This window comes from Geotrypetes seraphini, chromosome 2 (assembly GCF_902459505.1).
Source record: "Geotrypetes seraphini chromosome 2, aGeoSer1.1, whole genome shotgun sequence".
Lineage (NCBI taxonomy): Eukaryota > Metazoa > Chordata > Amphibia > Gymnophiona > Dermophiidae > Geotrypetes > Geotrypetes seraphini.
This window is the reverse complement of record NC_047085.1, coordinates 227,622,358-227,644,564: the sequence shown is the minus strand read 5'-3', so window position 1 is coordinate 227,644,564 and position 22,207 is coordinate 227,622,358. Positions and strand designations below refer to the sequence as shown.

At 41.6% G+C, this 22,207-nt stretch overlaps 1 protein-coding gene across 12 annotated transcripts in view; it reads left to right on the top strand.

Annotated features, from left to right (window-relative positions):
* Positions 1-22,207, top strand: part of MRTFA (myocardin related transcription factor A) — a 323,237-nt gene that overhangs the window by 221,848 nt on the left and 79,182 nt on the right. For 11 of the 12 annotated variants that reach the window (XM_033935101.1, XM_033935100.1, XM_033935108.1 and 8 more), the window contains 4 exons: positions 4,794-4,869; positions 11,297-11,461; positions 12,291-12,463; positions 17,606-17,737. In XM_033935101.1, the coding sequence (XP_033790992.1) occupies positions 4,794-4,869; positions 11,297-11,461; positions 12,291-12,463; positions 17,606-17,737 (546 nt within the window). The remainder of the gene's footprint in view (positions 1-4,793; positions 4,870-11,296; positions 11,462-12,290; positions 12,464-17,605; positions 17,738-22,207) is intronic. The other variant, XM_033935098.1, reaches the window with a different exon arrangement.

Sequence of the window (22,207 nt, the reverse complement as noted above, 5' to 3'; positions counted from 1 at the left end):
ACATCAAGACATTCATTGTGATCTCTGTGTGCATAATCAATAGAGGTCACTCAAAGGCTGACAAATTCAGTGTGGTAAAGTTTTCAGTTCGCCGCTGTCATCCAGTATGGTGGGAGATTCAGGACCTAATTGTAACAATGGCGTGCACCAAAACCATTGTCTTCATCCATGCCTCACACATCAGCAGATGCTTCATGTAAGAAAGCTAAGAAGGACAAACATTCTTCCCCTTCAGGTATGGCTTGTCGTCTTCCTAGGCGTCCACCTCTTTGACACATATTAAGCAATGACGCACCATGAATCGCTCTCTAACACCACAGATCATATATTCATTCAGGTGTGGATTGACATCAAGGTCTTCTGTGCCCAAACAATCGGCACTGCAGGCTGCTTCCGTACCAATGTCTTCCAGAGAAGATCCGGGCTATGCTCAAACAAGAGCATTTGGGGCTACTTCAGATGCAGTCTTCACAGTCTTTCAAGTCTTTCGTGCTTGCCTGGCTATATAAACAAATGAAAATTTTTCCTTGCTCAAATTGTTTCACTTCCTGTAAGGGGAAATAAAGATCTTCACCTGGACAGTACTATAGTCTTTTTATACTGCTGAAGAAAACGAGGGTTATTTTATATCAATGATTTAATCATGGACCAGGGAAGATAGAAATTTTTTGGAGATTTACGGGTGGATTGGTTGTTACCAGCACGTGATTGGTATGCTTATAAACAAATGGGCTATTATATTTATCTTTTTATCATGTTAGTTTGAGCTGTTTCAGCCCAAAATAGGATTACGATACCTTGCATCCATAGAACAGGTTATGGGAGATGTTCTTCATATTTTGATGAAAATATTAAATATCTGACTTGCTCAATTTCCTTACAAGAACAATAATATAAATTTGTTCTTTGGATGTTTGCGTCTCCCTCTCAAGTTTTTACAGCTCATATTACTCAATATGCTGATTGTCCTAAATATAATTATTCACCTACGACATTATTGCATATGATTTGGACGTGATAGGATACAAATTTTCTGGAATGCTATTTTGAACTATTTATATGTGGTGTTACGGAAAAGGATACCATTACATGCGGATATACAATTATTTTCTAATCTTTTATCTTTGGATCTTTGGAAGAGTAGGAATGCCCTATTGCAAAAGATTTTTTTTGTTAGTAAGAAGGTGTACTGTATTCTTCTTGGTTGGAGACAGCCTGTAGCTCGCTCCTTAAGACTGGAGAAATGAATTGTTTCACTTGAAAATGGAACATTTATATGCTAAAGGAGGATCACCTAGAATGTGGAGAATGTTTCAGCAAATGTGGTCCCCTTTATGGAAGGGATCTCCACATAAGACTCGACTCATAGCTATATATTGAATCTGTGACATTGTTGCTCTAGAATGGGAGGGTTAGATGTGATTGGATTTTACAGAGCTGATTGTTAACTTTGTTTTATTTATGATCACCGTGAAGAGTCAACACAGATGATCTTTGTTTATTATCTTTGGAGATGGTGAGGGGAGGGGGGAGAAACATTCAGGTTTTGTGAGTGTGTACCACTGTGCATCTGAGAAGCGGAAAGCTATGCCATCAGAAGTTTCACTACAAGCAGGGCCTCCCAAAGGTGCACAGATTTCAGCAGAGATGTCAGACTAGCAGCAGAAGGACAGTGTTGGAGGCGGAGGATCACATTTAATGCGACCACGGCGATAACATTGAATTTATACTGCACAGAAGAAAGGCCCAATCTACTTCTGTATTCTGCCATGAAAACTTGGTGATGATCATCAAGTCACTAGGACTCGAACATGAGTCGATGGCACCTAACACACACACACTAATCTAATCTAATCTAATCTAAACCTTAAGTTTATATACCGCATCATCTCCATGAGAATAGAGCTCGACACGGTTTACAAGAACTTAAAATAGTAGATAGAGAAGAAGAAAAAGGATTACATGAACTTATGTGTAGAAGGGGGGAGAGAAAGGGGGGAAGGATAGAGCTACAATTTGCTGAAAAGCCAGGTTTTCAGTTGTTTGCGGAATAACTGAAGGGAGCTCAGGATCTGCAGCGGGGTGGTGAGGTCGTTCCAAAGACCTGTGATTTTGAAGAGAAGGGATTTTCCCAGTTTGCCTGAATAGTGGATGCCGCGTGGAGAGGGGAAGGCTAGTTTAAGCCTTTGGGCAGTTCTGGAGGAGTCGGGACTGGAGGAGTTGAAAGACAGTGGGATAAGAGGAGGCAGGATTCCGTGAATGATCTTGAAAGCCAGGCAGGAACATTTGAAATGGATTCTGGAGATTATTGGGAGCCAATGAAGTTTGGCAAGGAGTGGGGAGGCATGGTCAGACTTGCGTTTTGAGAAGATCAGTTTGGTTGCAGTATTCTGGATTAGCTGGAGTCTGTGCAAATGTTTTTAATGTACTTTTGATATGAGGTTTTCTCTGTATATTCTGTCAGCTTGTGTTTTTTTGAATCTTTTACTTTGTGGTGGTTTTCGATTAAAAAAAAAAAAAAAGTTTTAAAAAAGTTAATATTTGACTCGATAGTTGCCCCAAGGAGCACCAAAACTGTTAATGCGTGAAAATGTTGCTTTATGACATCACATCTGTCACTTCTGATGGGGACAAATGAGTGGTCCATGACAAGATTGGGGAGCATACGGAAAGCACAATACAGAAGCCATGTCTATAAAATAAGCACAAGTGATACACAATAGAGGAGTCCGAAGTATGCAAGTAAAAATACCAAATCAGCCACTAGAGGTCACTGCTGTCTAAGCAAAGCAGAAACTAAGAATTCTCTATATCAGAATGTCAAAGCACTTTATTGTTCTGTCAGACACAAATAGCCCACTTTTAATTATCTCTGTGCAAAACAGAATATCTATAGGATCTGTGGTATTGTCAGACGTCAGTTGCCAGAAGTTGACATCCTCTGGTTAGTAGTGAGCTGAACTACATTGAGCACTTATGAGCTGGGAGTCGCTGTCGTGTCTTGCTAGCAACCCTAAAAGCTCTCATCCCTTTATAGAAGGGGTTCTCAACTCAGTCCTCAGTACCCACCTAGCCCATCGGGTTTTCAAGATATCCACAATGAATATGCATGAGATAGATTTGCATTTAATGAAGGTAGCACATGCAAATTTATCTCATGCATATTCATTGTTGGTATCCGTATCAGGCAAGCATGTCTGTTCTTGCATTCAGTCTACAACTTGGGGAAAAGTTTGATCTCTGTTTTTTATATCAGTTAAAATATGGTGGTCCACAAGATTCAATATTATCTCTATCCATGTTTAATATTTTTCTTAGCTCCCTATTACTTTTGATCCAACAGTTTGGAATTAGTTTTTAGTTTTATGCTGAGGACATCTTGCTCTTATATCCTACTCTTCCACATGCAATTAACTTGCAACCTTTACAAGATTGCTTGAGAATGATTTCTGATTGGCTTGCAACTCATAAATTAGTATTGAATACTTCTAAAACTACAGTGTGTTGGCTCTCATGTCACCTTGTCGCCTCAATCTGCACTGGTCTCTTTATGGGACCACACAATTCAACCAGTAAACTGTTTTAAATATTTAGGAGTTATATTTGATAGTGAGCTAACCTTCAAATATTAGGTGTCATCTGCAGTTAAAAAAGATTTCTTGTGTAAATTAATCCTAGTCTGAAGCATCTGGCTTGTTTCTCCAGTATAGCCTCTTTTTCTACACCTTTTGCATTGAATGATATAAACTATATTTGAAGATGAGCATGTGGGTGACTGTGGGGTCTTGTGAAATATGTTGGCATAGTTTGAAGCTAGTTTTGTTGCAGTGAAGTGAGCCATTCTCTTTGTACTTAGTTATCTTTTTGATTTTAAAACTCTGCATTCCGTGAGATTGTTATATTATTATCAAGGCTTGACTATTGTAGCCTCATATTTGCAGGCCTCTCACAACATCAAATTAACATTTTCAACTTGTTCAAAATATTGCAGCTTGGTTTCTATTTAAAGCTCAAAAATACAATGCTTGGAAAAATGAATTAATACCAGGTGGATAATACGTAAATGACAATTACCAAAAAGAAAATTGCCCACTATAACACCTTCACTATTCTCCACAGTGTAAAAAGTGCTCAGGACCAATAATATGGTAGAAAGATCATCAGTGGGGTTATTACCCCATAGACCACAGGTGTCAAAGTCGGTCCTCGAGGGCCGGAATCCAGTCGGGTTTTTAGGATTTCCCCAATGAATATGCATGAGATCTATGTGCATGCACTGCTTTCAATGCATATTCATTGGGGAAATCCTGAAAATCCGACTGGATTACGGCCCTCGAGGAGGGACTTTGACACCCCTGCCATAGACTGTGCCTTTCGCGCTCAATCACTGCACTTTAAATCACTTTAAAGGTCAAAACATGATCCCAACTTTCATAAGTGTAACAATAAGTTTACTCATCTTAAAGCAGGAGGAATTGGACACCTGCTTTAAGATGAGTAAAATTAGTTTTTAAAGCTGCCTTAATTTTGAAAAAGAATGGTTCCACACCAGATGTGAGGGTATTCCATAGTAAGAGAACAGCACATAAAAAAATGCAGTGGTGGGTGGATTGTAACCAATTGACCCAAACATGGATGAAGTGACGAAATACTGGCCAAGAAGAGTAGATCTGGTTTTCCCTTTGTAGCTGCGGATTTCAGTGCATGGACATTTCACGGTTTCTTCTTTGTAGCAAAGAGTAGGAATACAGATGGTCTGACATTATTCTTTTTTTTTTTTTTTTTTTTTGCAGACGGAGGATTACCTAAAACGGAAAATTCGTTCCCGACCTGAACGCTCCGAGCTGGTCAGGATGCACATATTGGAAGGTATATGCAAGACTGTTAGGGCTGTGCAGCCTCCTTGCCACCCACCCCCACCCCGCCTTTCTCTCCCATATTGCCAGAACAATTGATGCCATGCTGGACACCCTGCTGTGCTTATGAATGGCACTCCAGTAGGGTTAAAGCTCAAGTTCCAATTTTTTTTTACATATACTGCTCATACATAAGGAGAAAAAAAACATAGAAAAATACATGTATAGCAGAAAAGGTACTACAATCAGTGATTGGAAAGAAGGATTTGCCTCTATACTGTCTGTACTTTTCACATTTCTTCAAAAGGTCTGCCACCTAAACAAAAACTAAGTAAAAGTAAGTAAGCAAGCAACCACTCTCAGTAGAACAGTGGCATTCATTTCCTGTCCTTGAGGGCCACAATTAGGTCTGGTGCACACATTATCTCCATCGTATGCAACTCTGTTTCATGCATATTCATTAGGACTAGCTGGAGAACCTGACCTGTTTGTGCTCCTCTAGGACAGTTGGTGAATATGACCTCTAGTCGTTCATGTGTGTGAGGGAAGCTTGCATTGCCACTGCCCATTCTATACCTGTTCTGTGGTGTGTGAAAGAAGTCTGCCCACTTGTGAGCCTGGGAGCTTGGAGCACGACGCTGCTGCTTTGAGCGCATTGGTTTATGTAGAGATCCTTTGTTTTAATCCACAAGTTCAATTTTAGGACCAGTAAGGACCCCTGAAGAAGGCAATTGTATCGAAACATGGACCATGTAGGGACCATATGTTTCTAGAGGTTCCGGCCCTAGATATTTTATGTAGATTAATTGTTTGCTCTAATAAAGCCATCAACAAGCCATCATCGTTTCTCCACAAGTTTCTTTGTGTGTGTCTTTTATGGAGCTAATAGGGTCAATTTCTTTTGTTGTTTCAAAAGAAGTCTGCCCTTTCACTCTTTGGTAAATGAAGGATGCCACTTTATAATGTTTTCATCACTGTACTAACCACTAATGGTAATGACATGGAGGGGAAGGGGTAGTGTTGTATAAAAATACATGGAAAACCTGAAGGTTTTTTGAGTAGCCATGCTGACTTTGAATTAGAAAAAAGTAAACCTCCCAGACCCCAAGAACTGGAACCAGATAAGGGGATGAGACAAGAGCAGAACTGGTGGAGTGACAAATATATAACTACCACTAATGAAGGAATGATAAACACAGGAGAGCCCTCAGTCACACAGCCACCCACTGGAACATCCAGCGGTAAAGGCTGTCACATGGCTTACACCCAGAAGGGTGTTAACTGTGACACATCCCCGGGCTTTTACTCTGTGTATAATTTATAATAAAGTGCACCCAACAAAACTCACTCCAGCCCATCTACACCCTCCCCCAAACGGCCATTAATCATTTTTGTGTGTCTATGGTTGTAGACTCCTGATGCAGGCTGGTGTGGCTGAAACATGTACATGTCGAGTCAATGAGTGAATAAAAGAGAGTCGTGAAACATACTAGCTCACCTGTTTTAATTGAACATCTCCACTGTTTGTTTGCTTGCAATTGACTCGTGGAGGTGATTCTCCTGTTCTGCATGTTGATATATCACAGCTGTACATCCTCCAATTTCCTTCTTTCTTGCACCATCTGAAAGAGCAATTCTTTGGCTACAAAACTCACCAAACCACATTTTTTTGACCTGCTAATCCTAATAGCTTAAAATAGACCTGAAAAAGTGCATCAAGGTTTCAACCTGTGTTTAATGTTAAAATATGTGGGAGATGTCGACAGGCACTGGAATAATGAGAAAAACTTTGAATTAGAAATTTGTGGCTTTCTAATAACTTTTTATTAATGTGATCAAAGGTCAGTATGGTTTGATTAAGAGTAACCATTTCAAAGACAAAACGTGTTTCACAGTCACTTCAAATGCTGCTCAACATACAGCTAGCCTGAGTACAATGCCTTGAATTTGGTGTCCCCGACTGGGCACTAGTGCCGGTGCCCGAAGATCTTCCCTCTTCTGGCGCGGCCTAGGCTGGGCGGTGCGTCGGAGATCCTCCCTCTTCTGGGCTGGGCTGGGCTGGACTGGCTTTGAGCATTTGCGCATGCTCAAAGCCTTCTGGTCTCGTTTTCTCTGAGATTCTGAATCTGAGAATCTCGGAGAGAGCGAGACCAGAAGGCTTTGAACATGCGCAAATGCTCAAAGCCAGTCCCGCCCAGACCAGAAGAGGGAGGATCTCCGACGCCCAGCCTAGGCCGCGCCAGAAGAGGGAAGATCTTCCGGTGCTGGTGCCAGTGCCCAGTCGGGGTAAGGGATGTCATTGCCGTGCTTGGGGGGGGGGGATGTAGGATCGCGGTGGAGGGGGGCAGCGCGAGCGGGGGGAGGATGCCGGTTCGCAGGGGGGATGCCGGATCGCGGTGAGGGGTATGGAGCAGCATCGGTGGCCTCAAGGGGGGGGGGAATGGAGCAGCGCCGGTAGCCTCGGAGGGGGGAGGAGGTGTGAATGCTGGGTGGAAGAAGTGTAGAACAAGGCTCAGCAAGAGGAAAAGGGGAGACTGCTCAAAATGGGGAGAGGAACAGTGAGAGTGCAGGTGGCAGGGGTGAAGGTTGTATCTGGTGAATTTGCAAGTCTGTCAGCAAGAAAACTAGTTGTTTTGCTGTCTGCTAGAGAAGGGGGAAAGGTGGAACCAATCAAAGCGAGTTTCCCTTACTTCCTATGGGGAAACTTGCTTTGATATACGAGCAATTTGGTTTACGAGCATGCTTCTGGAACGAATTATGCTCGTAAACCAAGGTTCCACTGTATGTTCCTTTGAAACCCACACAGTATCTTTTTTTTTTTTTATGGGCCAATGAAAAGATTGAGCAGGGTCTTTTGGATGCAAAAGGTTTATTAAGGCATCATTGTATTTTGAGGAGATTTCAGAGATATTTCAATTCCACCGACAATTGTCAAACATGCAAGCATTATATTGGCCAGACTTCAGGTTGACAAGTTGAATAAAGGAAGGATGATTATCAGCTTTAGTGGAATCAGCAATGAAAAATGTTTCATCTCTTGATACTCTGCTGCCACAAATTTTGATTTCATCAATTGGCTTAAATTGCTGGTTTTCCCGAGTTCCAGCTACTGTATGGCCATTCTTAAACTTGGATTCCTAAATAGATCTTAATTTCTCAGTGTCTTCCTTTGAGATGAATAAGAATTTGACCCCAGTAATAATTTCTTCACAAAAGCTAAACAAATCATTTGGAGTCAAGAACTGATTTTCCAGAGGCTGTTGCAAGCTGCTATGTGCAGCAAGTCATTTTACTGTCCTCCCCCCCCCCCCCAAAAAAAAAAAAATACCATCACAGGGTGATTTTACATGGCTAGTACCCAAAAAATTCCATTCAAAAGAAATTCCAAAATCTTTGTAATGACAGCAAAGATTATCAAACTGTTTGTATTGTGCTGCAGATCAATTGCTAAACTTGGCTCTTTTCAAAAATCTAACACCTCCCGCTCTCTGGTACCTTGACCCCACTCTACCCTCTTAGTTCCTTTCCTATTACCCTTCTTCTTCTGGAGTTCCTTTCTATCCTAATTCTGTAAACCGTGCCGAGCTCTACGCTTGCGGAGATAGCGCGGTATACAAACCTAAGGTTTAGTTTAGTTTAGTTTAGGATACATTTTTGATTTCAGGAAAAGATGGTTCATAAAGGCAATTTAAGCTTTCAAAAAAGGCATGAACTGCAACAGTGTCATGCTGCAAGCAGTCACTAATTATGCCGATTCAAATTCTGAAATCCTGAGCCAGAGTTGAAGTAAAGCATAAGGGGGAACACACACAGACTATGAAAGGGAGAACAGAGTTCAAGTGAATGTATTGAATTTGCAATGAATCACCAACAACCTAAGGGCTCCTTTTACAAAAGGTGCGCTAGCGTTTTTAGCGCGCGCAAGCCGAAAAACCACCGCCCGCTCAAGAGGAGGCGATAGCGGCTAGCCACACGCGCTGTTCTACGTGTTAAGGCCCTAACGCACTTTTGTAAAAGGAGCCTTAAATGTCCATTTTGATGGGGCCATTTACAACAATAGTGGATGTGGTAACCTGAGTTAGCGTGGCAAGCTCAACAAACACAATCTAGTTCATTTGCATATTACATAATAGGATGCCAAAGATGCCCTTTTTTCTACCACTGCATCAATGCGCACGTGCATTTGAGACCTAAATATTGACCAAAACAAGGCCAGGTCAAATATGAAACAATGGTTTTTGTAGCAAAAAAAGGTGCCCTTTCAAGTGATAAAAAAAAATGGACGATGCACAATTGAGATATTTGCACCCAAAAAATGGCCAAAATTTAAATGAAGCACTAATATTTATTTGCGTAATTATATGTTTGCTTCCAATTGGCTGCAAAACTTCATAATGCAAATCTTATGTGCATGTCATGTGCCATGACTGCTGGAACAGTGATGACTTGAATCGAAATACAGGTCAGGAGCAATGAAGGACTCAAAGTAGGCATGAAATTTCTTTTCTAACATTTTTTGCCTTCTTTGCTGGCTCATAACAGGGGAGATAAACTAATGTTACATTCCAAACATTGCACATTAAGTTAGTAATAGGGGTTGTATTAATCGCCAAAATTTAAATTCTCTTGGAAGCTTTGTTGGGATGTAGTGGCTAGACAAAGTTTCCATTTTAAATTGCGCAGAGCACAGTACTCGGAGAGGGACCTACATTCAAGAGCCTCTAGGTCTGAAACCAGAAAAGATCTACCTGAAATATTTTACATGGTTTCATTTGAGGCAATAGGGAACAACCACACAAAAATGTATTCAATGTGGAGGAAGTCAAGTGGGGATGATTTTTAATATTGGACCACTTCGCATGGAATGACCCAATTGAAAACAGCCTCGAAAAAGTGGGCTTTTAGCTTAGATTTGAATACTAGAGATGGAGCTTCACGTATTGATTCAGGCAGTCTGTTCTAGGCATTACGGTGCAGCAAAATAGAAGGGAAGAAGTTTGGATTTGGCAGTTGAAGAGAAGGGTATGGATAAGAGGAACTTAACTGATGAATGGAGTTCATGGGGGAGGAGCATAGGGAGAGATAAGTGAGGAGAGAGATTGAGAGGCTACAGAGTGAATGCACTTGAAAGTCAGTAAGAGGAGTTTGAACTATATTCGTAAATAGATTGGAAGCCAATGAAGTGACTTGAGAAGGGTAATGTGAGTATGGCGGCTTTGGCAGAATGTAAGTCATGCAGCAGAATTTTGAATGGATTGAAGGGAAGAGAGATGGCTGAGTGGAAGAACTGAGAGAAGCAAGTTGCAGTAGTCTTAAGCAAGAGGTAACGAGAGTGCGGATAAGGGTTTTGATAGTGCGCTTGGTAAGGAAAGGTCTGATTTTGGTGGAAATATAGAAAAAGAAGCGACAGGCTTTAGTGGTTTGTTGGATCTGAGCAGAAATGGGGAGAGAGAGAGGAGTCAAAGATGACTCTGGGACTGCAAGCTGATAAGACAGGGAGGAAGAGAGTGTTTTCCACAGAAATAGAGAATGGGAATAGAATAGAATTTAGAGATTAGGTGTGTGGGGGATATAGAAAAGGAAGAAAGCAGAAGATGGATGGGTTTCTGAGGCTGGTGGGAGAGAGAAATGGAATAGAGCAGAAGATTTTGGGGTTGTGGGGAAGAAACAGAAAATGGATAGGATTCTGAGGTTGAGCAGAAGATGGATAGAATTTGGTATGAGGTGGGCAGGAGAATGTTGATGAGGGACAGATCAGGGAATTATGGGTGTGAGAGACCAGTGGGAATTTCAAGGGGATAGTGAGTGAGAGTGTGAAATAGAGGTTGAGAGAAAGGTAATGAAGTTTGGGGAGAGGTTGAGGCAATGTGTGAATAACCTGGGAGACCAGAGAGAGATGTAGACATAAAGTCATTTATTTATTTAAACAAATCAATGAAGTGGACTGCAGATGGAACACCAAGGTGCGATCAGGAGTTGAAGGAAGCAGATTTTATTAGAGGGCCTGGCATGGCCTGTGTTTTGGCATGTGCCTGTATCAGGAGTCACAATCATATATTTCAGTAGTATAGCACTTCCTTTGTCAATCATAGTAAAACAATGTCCAGTGAACAAAGTTAAGCTTCCTATAAAGTGTAAGGCAATTGCAACCCCTGACACAGGCACATGATGAAACACAAGCTGTATCAGGTCCTTTTAAAATCTGTTTCCTCCAACTCCTGACTCGGCCTTAGTGTTCTATCTGTGGCCCACTTCACTGATTTGCTTCACATTTGGTTTGTGGTACTGTTTCCCTCTGGTTCGTTTTGCTTGTGTATATTTTTGTCTTTCTTCCTAACTTAGGGATTTAAGAGGACTATCTTGGGTCTGACTTGATTTCTATGGGCCTGTGTTGAGAACTTATGTCTTTGTCTGTCTTTTTTTTTTTTTAATTACTTGAGCAGAGACATCTGCAGAACCGTCCCTGCAAGCCAAGCAGTTGAAGCTGAAGCGGGCACGGCTGGCAGATGATCTGAATGAGAAGATAGCACAGAGGCCTGGCCCCATGGAGTTGGTGGAGAAGAATATCCTCCCTGTGGAGAGCAGTCTGAAGGAGGCCATCATTGGTAAGCAAAAGGGAGTACAGGAAATAGGGAGGAGGTTCCAAGCTGTCACTGCTAGGATCTGTTTAAAAGCAAGGTTACTTGATGGTACACATACTGGATTGGGAATTGGTTAGGTTATTCTTTCCATGGATATGGGCAGAGGGTTTTCCTGTTCTGAGTGTTCAATATCCTTTAAGTCTCAAAGTATGTGTGTGGTTTTTTTCTTTTCTTTAGGTTTAACTCTGGCATAGGTGTTATTACGAGGTTACAAGGCCACCCTCAGCAGAACCAGACAAAATAGGTAGGCCATGAAATTCCAGCTTGCTCAGTTTGAACTGCAAAGCTCTGGGTGATTCAAATAGCATTTGTTTCAGCTGCATGGTTGAAACAGATGATGACTGAACTGCACAGATCTCCAAAGACACAGGACCCTGTGGTTAAACTGAGCAAACTGTAATATTTGAGCTTCTGTGAAGGAGGGAGTTGTCATGAGACCCACTGTAGCACGAGCTAAAGCAACTTATCTGTGCTGGGTCAATGATAGAATTTAGAAAGGGAAGAGAACAGAAAATGGAAGGGCTAAGCTAGATGTTCCTATTGGTAGAATAGGCATAGGAGCCCATTTAATCACAACCCACACTTTTCCTAGCAATTTTAGGCAAATTATTAAATAAAGAGATTTTTTTTTTTCTTTTTCTAGGCCCTCGTATGTTCCTGTAATAGTGTGCACCCATACCTCATGCCAGTTTTTGTATAAGTTTGGATCACTGCAGGGGATATTGCACAGGTTGCATGCTCATGTAACCCACAGCTTGGCTCCTGTCTCTTATGTGAGTGCTTTCTGTTACAGATGGGCAGATGAGTTATGGCACTGTGGCTGACAGTTCCTCCTTTGATGAGGACAGCAGCGATGCCCTGTCTCCAGAGCAGCCAGCCAGTCAGGACTCCCAGATCTCCGTCTCCTCTCCTCTAGAGCTTAAAGCCAGTGAGCAACTGCCTAGCACCATGCTGTCATCAAGTCAGGTAAGGATGGTTCTGAAGTGCAAGCCCCTTTGTATGTTGCCAAGCACTGCAAAGGATGTTCATTCGTTTTAGCATCTATGTACTACTACTATTAATCATTTCTGTAGTGCCACTAGGCATTCGCCGCTCTGAACACTTATGCAGGTACTATCTATGTCCCTAGTAGGCTCACATTCTAAGTTTTAGGCAAGAATTTGCGGGAATCAGTCAGAAAGCCGCTGAGCGCCAAGCAGGAGCACCAAAACACTCTCCTGCTCAGTGCCACTTAGTGGCTGAAGAAGCCAGAACTTGGGGCAGCCACAGCAGCGATCAACCGACCGGGTTAGCAGCGGGGCAGGAGCGCACCTCTAGACCACCAGGGATTCCAGCGGTAGAGGAGGTAGGACAGATGGACAGGACAGGGAGGGGGGGGTAAGACAGATGGGCAGGGAGGGGGGAACAGGGTGGAAAGCCTGGGAGGGAAGGGGGCTTTGAGCAGTGCCTGGCAGGGAGGAGGCACTGTACACGCACATAAGTATTTTTTTCTAAAAAAACTTTTTTTTAAAAAGGAGGTGTGTCTTATACACTGATGGCATCCTATACGCCAGCAAATAGACTTATTCATTTGCAGAAATGTGTATAGCAGGGGATCTTTTCTTTCTCTGTAAGCCCTGAGCCCCCAGTGTCTGAATTCTAATAATAATAAGGCGTCTCTGTTGCTATGGTACTGAGGTGATTTAATAAATAGTAGTAGTGATTGAGGTTCTGCTAGCTAATCATGATGCAAGGCTTCTACCTAATGCAAGGGTGGGCAACCTGTGGCCTATAAGATATCATTAACCAGAGTTTTGCAATTTTAAATACTATATTTCACAAATATTTTCAGAATAGCCTCTCTAGCAGTCTTGTTTTGTTTTATTAATTAATATTAATTAATTACCTATTCATCGCAGGAGATCTGTGGAGCTCTGTGAATTTCTGGTTCTGACATTAAATAATGTTGAAGCCCACTAGGGATAGTGCTGACATTCGTTCAGCTCTCTGTGTATAAAGGTTGCCCAACTTGGCCTAGCATTTTCTGATGAAGCAGCATGGCAGGAAAGGGGCATGCTGCTCTCAGCTATAATCCAATCTCAGGATATCTCACCTTATCCCCAACGGGTCCAACACAGGTTACACAAAGAAAGTCAGAAAGACTTTAAGCACATCTCATGTTAGTTTCATGTCTTAAACTCTCTGGGACACAGATTATCATACTGTCTCTCATAGGCAGCGGAATGTTTCTTTGTTTTGGGGGGGCGCAAGTTCTGCCCAATCTCCGCCCCAGACCCCGCCCCCATAATAGTACTACTGTAATTGTAATACCATTTTTTCCATTCATTTTTCATATATACACACAATATAATCTTATTAACAATACATAATGGTTAACCACAAAATTAAACTACGCAAAGCAAACTGTATGTTTCTCAACATTCATTCCTACCAGAACACCTGGCCTTGGTCACACATGCAGAACACAGATAACCCCTATGCAAATACAGGACCACAAACTAAAAGTACTAATATATACTGACTCCCTGTATATGGTGATGTATTATTTATTTATTTATTTTTTTTAAATTTGCTCATCGCTTTGCATTAAGATTAAGCGATTCATCAAATTTGAAATAAAACTTGATACAAACAAAACCCTAAGATGCAAGACTCTGCATGCAGTACAACCCCCAGAGAAATAGAAACAAATGCATTTCTTCCTGAACAGTACAAAATATAGACAGCAAATGAAATTTCTCAAAACTGACACAATTCAATCACTAAATTGAAAATAAAATCATTTCTCCTACCTGTGTTACCTGGTGATTTTGGTTTTCAAACCATCTTTCCCAGTCTCTGGCTGCACGTCCTTCTGTCTGTGCTCTTAACTGTGTATCCAATGCCACCTTATCCATTTGCTGGTTTTCTCTCCTTCACTTTCTGCCTTACATCCATCTTGTTTCCTTTGAGAATCAGGGATAATGTATCAAAAAAGCCAGAAAGCAACTTATGAAAATAACCACAAAAACTGACTTCTTGTTAAGTTAATACCCACAGAGAGTGATCAAGAGGCTTTATAAGTGCTCAGAGATGTGGAACTCTACAGGGTAACCTAATCCAAGTTACCCAGCACAAAGAGTTCACCTTCCAGTCATTGCACCATCTGAGGCTTGGTGTTAAAAACAGGTTAAGTCCTTTGAGAACTGGAAAAACGCTTCTCTCCTAATGCCAGTATACAAGGTGCAAAGGTCACTGGAATAGTAAAATTAGATTACACTTATCTTAAAGCAATATCTTTGGGGGTCCCAACATGGCTCCGTTTCGAATTCTGCTTCAGGAGACTCTATCCTGTGAGATTGTCAACTCTTAATACCATGATATCCAATTGATTTAGTGGCTTGCACTTGCGTCGCTGCCGAAACTTTGAAGCTTCCAACCGAATTCGAAACGGGGCCACGTTGGGACCCCCAAAGATATTGCTTTAAGATAAGTGTAATCCAATTTTACTATTCCAGTGACCTTTGCACCTTGTATACTGGCATTAGGAGAGAAGCGTTTTTCCAGTTCTCAAAGGACTTAACCTGTCTTTAACACCAAGCCTCAGATGGTACAATGACTGGAAGGTGAACTCTTTGTGGCTGGGTAACTTGGATTAGGTTACCCTGTAGAGTTCCACATCTCTGAGCAGTTATAAAACCTCTTGATCACTCTCTGTGGGTATTAACTTAACAAGAAGTCAGTTTTTGTGGTTATTTTTATATACATCCATCTTGAGCATTAACTTTTAACATTCAACTTTCTTCCATTTTTCTGCTTTCTTCTCAAAATCTACTTTTCCATGCCTTCTCTTCACATCTATCCATGTATACCATCTCCTCTCTCTTTCTTCTCCCCTACTCCCATCTATCCATAAGAAGCATTTCTTCTTATCTCTTCCCTGTCACACCCATCGTTGTGCACCATCTCCTCCCTCTGTCTCCCCTTCCCCTCCATCCCTATGCACTATCTCATCCATCTCCCATGGTCAGACATCTCTGTCTTCCCCTTCCTCCCCTCCCCTCCCCTCATATGGTCTGGCATCTTTCTCCTTTCAAACCATCTTTCCCAGTCTCTGGCTGCACGTCCTTCTGTCTGTGCTCTTAACTGTGTATCCAATGCCACCTTATCCATTTACTGGTTTTCTCTCCTTCACTTTCTGCCTTACATCCATCTTGTTTCCTTTGAGAATCAGGGATAATGTATCAAAAAAGCCAGAAAGCAACTTATGAAAATAACCACAAAAACTGACTTCTTGTTAAGTTAATACCCACAGAGTGATCAAGAGGTTTTATAAGTGCTCAGAGATGTGGAACTCTACAGGGTAACCTAATCCAAGTTACCCAGCACAAAGAGTTCACCTTCCAGTCATTGCACCATCTTATGATATTGAACACTCTCTGAGGCTTGGTGTTAAAAACAGGTTAAGTCCTTTGAGAACTGGAAAAACGCTTCTCTCCTAATGCCAGTATACAAGGTGCAAAGGTCACTGGAATAGTAAAATTGGATTACACTTATCTTAAAGCAATATCTTTGGGGGTCCCAACATGGCTCCGTTTCGAATTCTACTTCAGGAGACCCTATCCTGTGAGATTGTCAACTCTTAATACCATGATATCCAATTGATTTAGTGGCTTGCACTTGCGTCGCTGCCGAAACTTTGAAGCTTCCAACCGAATTCGAAACGGGGCCACGTTGGGACCCCCAAAGATATTGCTTTAAGATAAGTGTAATCCAATTTTACTATTCCAGTGACCTTTGCACCTTGTATACTGGCATTAGGAGAGAAGCGTTTTTCCAGTTCTCAAAGGACTTAACCTGTCTTTAACACCAAGCCTCAGATGGTACAATGACTGGAAGGTGAACTCTTTGTGGCTGGGTAACTTGGATTAGGTTACCCTGTAGAGTTCCACATCTCTGAGCAGTTATAAAACCTCTTGATCACTCTCTGTGGGTATTAACTTAACAAGAAGTCAGTTTTTGTGGTTATTTTTATATACATCCATCTTGAGCATTAACTTTTAACATTCAACTTTCTTCCATTTTTCTGCTTTCTTCTCAAAATCTACTTTTCCATGCCTTCTCTTCACATCTATCCATGTATACCATCTCCTCTCTCTTTCTTCTCCCCTACTCCCATCTATCCATAAGAAGCATTTCTTCTTATCTCTTCCCTGTCACACCCATCGTTGTGCACCATCTCCTCCCTCTGTCTCCCCTTCCCCTCCATCCCTATGCACTATCTCATCCATCTCCCATGGTCAGACATCTCTGTCTTCCCCTTCCTCCCCTCCCCTCCCCTCATATGGTCTGGCATCTTTCTCCTTTCCTTCCCATAGCCTGGAATCTCTCTCCTCTCCCATGGTCTGGAATCTCTCTCTCCTTCTCTCCCTCCCTTGTCAGGCCATATACCCAGCCCCCCTCCTTCCCCATCAGGCACTGTACCCATCCGTCCCTCCCTCCCTCCCCCCTCCCCTGTCAGGCTCTTCACCCAGTTCCCTTCCTTCCCTCCATCCCCTGTCAGACTCTATACCTAGCTCCCTTCCCTTCCGACCCCTGTCAGACTCTGCACCCAGTCCCCCTCCCTTTCACGAATCACGAGAATTCGCGGGAGCCAATCAAAGAAGCCGCTGAGCACCGACCAGGCAGCGCCAAAGCGCGCTCCTTCTTGTTGTCGCTCAGCGTCAGAAAAAAATCAGCTTCCACTGACCAGGTTAACAGCGGGCAGGAGCACGGAAAGTTCACTCCTGCCCACTGCTCCCCTGAACCACCAGGGATCAAATTTTTGAGGAGGCCACGGCCCCTGTGCCCCTCCCCTCCCGTTCTGGCGCCTATACTGTCACTCAAAACTAAGTTGGCAGACTTCTTTAAAGTCTTATTTTCTATGTGTTGGGAGGAGGGAAAAATGGGTTAAATCATTTACAGTGCCTGAACCTGACCTATGCTGGAATAGTTGTGCAGGTCACAGTCCTCAGCAGATCCCAAGTTTTTGAGTTGCATTTGTTTTCTGTTTAGCAGTGATATTTAAAAATGCCAGGTTAGGTTACAGCCCTGTTGGCTCTTGATTGTAATCTCTCCTCCTTCCTACAGGTCCTGTCCCAGTCACAGCTTTGTCTGAACCTTCCTGAGGTGCTTCTACCACCTGAATTGGATCAGCAGCATCTGAACCTCACCAACAGCACCTCGATTCCCATCAGCAAACCCTTGCCAGCACTTATTAAAGTAAAGAAATCTTATTAAACTGTTCATTCACTTACTTGTTGGTTCCAGAATAACAATAGTGTGTACAGTAGGTGAAAGCTAAGTTTTAATGGCTGGATAAAAACAGCATGAAAATGCTTGGCAGTGAAGAAAGTGACTTGGAGCAAACAAGAGAGCAGTGACTTTCTTTTTTGAAAGTTTACAGAGAGAATTGGAGTAGACTGCAGTCATAGCAAGTTGTAGTAACTTCAATTTCCTTATGGAAGTGGGGCAAGAATGTGAAGCTTTGTTCATAGAATTCTTTCTAGCCTCTGTGTGAGCTTTGACGGAGACTCCAGAAGATGCACAGTACCGGGCAGAGCTCTGGATTTCTAGCCCACAAATATCTAAGAAAAAGAACAATTTAAATTAAAGTATAGAGAGTGTATGTTTGGGCAGACTAGATGGACCATTTGGGTCTTTATCTGCCGTCATTTTCTATGTTACTATGACCTGGAGGGGTTACGGGGAGGAATGGGTAGTAGTCGTATTAATATCATTTTTTATGTCCAGTAAGTAACAAAAATAGTTCAATGTGGGTTACAAAAAGAAAATAACTAGACATATCTAAGATATACAAAGTGATAATACATAAAATCACAAACACATAAGAGACACTCCCTTCACAACAAAACTCACAATTTGGTCTGGGATGCACACAGCTTTGGGAAAATTATGTTTCATCTATTTTTATTGAAATTGTACAAGGGACACCAAACTACATTGAAATGAGTATCAAACATTACAAATAAAGTATGTGAAGAAACACAAAACAGTGTCAACTACAGTATGCAATCCCCCAACTTCCCCTCCCCCATCTCAACCCTAGGAGAACCAATGGGCACTAAGTCGATCACATTAAAAAAAAACAGACCAGCAACCATACATACAAAATCGAGAACTTGAAACAATTCTAATTCAATGAATATGCAGTTGTTGAATACGAGGTGCTCAAAATACATTGCTTAGTCCCTTTTTCTCTAAGCTATACCTACTTTAGGCGTCCCCCCATAACAAAATACTGCGCAAAATGAGAGGTTGTACTCTGATAACGGCCGCAAGTTAGTCAAAAGCATCCAAAACCCAGACCCCACCCCCCTCCCCACAATGATGAAGAATTGATGGAATTATAAAGTAAAAAAAGGGCATTATATAAGATATATAGTATTTAACACCATATGTCATGCTCTAGAAGGTAAATTCTGAATATAGCTTTCCCATACTAACCAAAATTTTTTTTTCCGTCCGAGACTACAAGTTACATCTCTGGCTTCTAATGTCATAACACATGTTATGCGTTTGTCCAGTGCCAGAAAGAAGGAGCTTCAGATATCATCCAGTGTAGTAAGAGACATTTTCTCCCCTACTACCCTCACCTTGCTTAGTAGCAAACACTTCCCTTTAAGGGGCCAATGAGTGATTTGGTAACAGGCAAATATATCTCTATATAGTAATTAATAACACTGTTGTAAAGCCACAAATGATAAGATAATCCCCTGATCAGTTAATAATTGACTAACATGTCGCAAATCCTTCCCTGCCCACCTATGAAATATTGCAGATTCCAAGCCTGGAAGAAAATCCTGATTCCCCACTAGGGGAAGCAAATCGCTATCCCTGCAGTCTACACTCCATAATCATTGCAGTTCCTGCCATGCCAGCCACATAGGATGTAAATGAGACTGCCCTGGAGGGTAAGGTAATACCCTCTTTGGCCTAGCTTGGAGCACATTTCTAAGATGCAGTGTCGAGAGCTCCTTTTCCATCTACACTTTCCAATAACCAGTCTTCGCTATGGCGCATGATTATATACAGTACTGTACATGAGGATTGGGCATACTGAAGCCTCCCATAGACCAAGTATCATACAGCTTAGAAAATTGTAGCTTGAACTTTTCCCACCTCATATAAATCTAGTAGAAATATGTTGTAAGCAATAAAGATCCTGCTTTAGACACCAAAGAGAGAGAGAACCTGCGAGACATAAAGCCATTTAGGGAATAACATCATTTTATAAAGATTTATCTTCCCCACCCAAATTTAGGAAGAGCTTTCCAACTTCTGTTTGGTATACTGCAGCAACTGAGGGATATTAGAGACATAGAGCTGTTTAACTTAACATAAATTTTATTTATACATTGCAAAAGCCTTTCAGTTCTATGCGTTTTACAAAAGAAGCGGACTGATTTTTGTCAGTGAGCTGCATCATAACTTAGGCATAAACAGTTAAACAGTATAACATCTGTGTATATATCTTAGGAAGGATTACATAATTTAGCAAAAAGGTGTGTTTTTAGAAGCTTTCCAAAGTGCATGTAAGAGGCTTAGGATTGCAAGGTAAGTAAATACCCAAATATTTAAATTTACCATGTGCCCACTTGAGGGGAAAGACCTCCACCCATCCCCTATATACCAAATCATCATTGTACAGTGCTTTGGATTTATGCATATTAAGATGAAACCCAGAATACTCCCCATTCTCTCTAAGCACAGGGACCAACTTTCCAAAGGATTGGGGGTGCTCAAAAGCCCCCAAATGTTTTGGAGAGCAAGTAAGTTCGCAATAACAGTTCTAACCATACTACTTACTTATGTGAATAAAGATTCAGGAGACTTTTTACTAAGCTGAAAACATTGTATTATATATCTATCGCATTAATACCAGAACTCAAATAAATAACAAACCTTATAATCCCAAAAGTGGGAGTTAAAAGACCTCAGTTCAGCTTCATATGGCCAAAAAATACCTCCCAATTTTTGTCAGCAAAAAGTTTGTATCATAAACTGTCAATCAGATATCTGAAAACACGGCTCTCTGTAGAAAAAAAATCACCTGCCAGATATTTTGGCACTTAGTAGCAAAAGTAAAGTCACTTAGCTCTTGTTGATGATTAGCCATTCTCCATTTGTATTGCAATGGCTGCTCCAGCAGCGTTTTTCATATGCTTGTTCATATCTAATGTAGAGATCCTACAGGGTCATCCCTGTTTTGCCTCCATGCCTTTGTCAGGAATCTTCCACAACACTCCAGAAAGAACGGGTTCACCATCAAGCTTGACTAGCATACAGCAAAAGCCCTGCTCCTGACACTGCCCCCATAATAGTACTAAATGTAATGCCATTTTTTCCATTCATCTTTCATTTATACCCACAATATAATTCCAAGTTTATTAAAATTTTACTACACTGCACCTAGGGAAAAACATTCAGGGTGGCTTACAATAGTATATACAATAAATTATGGTTAAAACAAAATGAAAGACACAACACAAAGGTCACATTATATAATAGAGGGTAAGGAGGGAAACATTAGGAAATTTTCCATTTTACATAATGCCATCAGCGCTGTATGTTGAAGGGGAAATTGGAATGGGTCTGCAAAAAGAAATGCTCTCTGGTCTACCTTAAACTTATCGATGGAGGTTAATGATAGAGGTAATAAATTCCACAACTTAGGACCTGTAACAGAGAAGATTGCGTCCCTAAAGTGTTCGTGAATTATTTTCCTGTAGGATGAGAAGTTTTTTATTAGCTGATCTTAAATTCCAAACAATACATAATGGTTAACCACAAAATTAAACTACGCTGTATGTTTCTCAACATTCATTCCTACCAGAACACCTGGCCTTGGTCACACATGCAGAACACAGGTAATCTCTAAGCAAATATAGGACCACAAACTAAAAATACTAATATACACAAACGAAACCCTACACAGTACACCAGAGAAATAGAAAGAAAATAATTTCTTTCTAAACAGTGCAAAATATAGACAGCAGATATAAATTCTCAAAACTGACACATTTCGATCACTAAATTGAAAATAAATCTTTTTCCCTACCTTTATTGTCTGGTGACTTTATTTTTATAACCATATTTATCCCAGGACAAGCAGGCAGCATATTCTTAACGTGACATCACCGACGGAGCCCCGGTACGGACATTTTTAACTAGAAAGTTCTAGTTGGCCGCACCGCGCATGCGCGAGTGCCTTCCCACCCGACGGAGGAGTGAGTGGTCCCCAGTTTCTTCGTTTCCGCGGAGCGAAGAAGACGCATGTGTTTTCAACGGCCGTTGAAAAACTAGTTTCTGCCTTCCCACTCGCATACTTTTTCTTTGATTTTTTCCCTTTGGATTCCTTTGCTTATATTTAAAAAAAAAAAACTCGTCGTGTTTACTTATTTTTTCGGCCCGGCCCCGGAGGGGCCTGTTGCCACCATACAGGCCTCCGGCTTCGATTTTGCGGAGGCCGTGTTTCCCTTCATGCCCCCGCAACCGGGCTTTAAGAAGTGCCAGCGGTGTGCACGCCCGATCTCTCTCACCGACCCGCACAATTGGTGCCTGCAGTGCTTGGGTCCAGAGCATCGGGCTGACACCTGCACCCGCTGTGCTACTCTTAAAAAACGCACATTGAAAAATAGGCAGATCCAGCAAAATATTCTTTTCGGCACC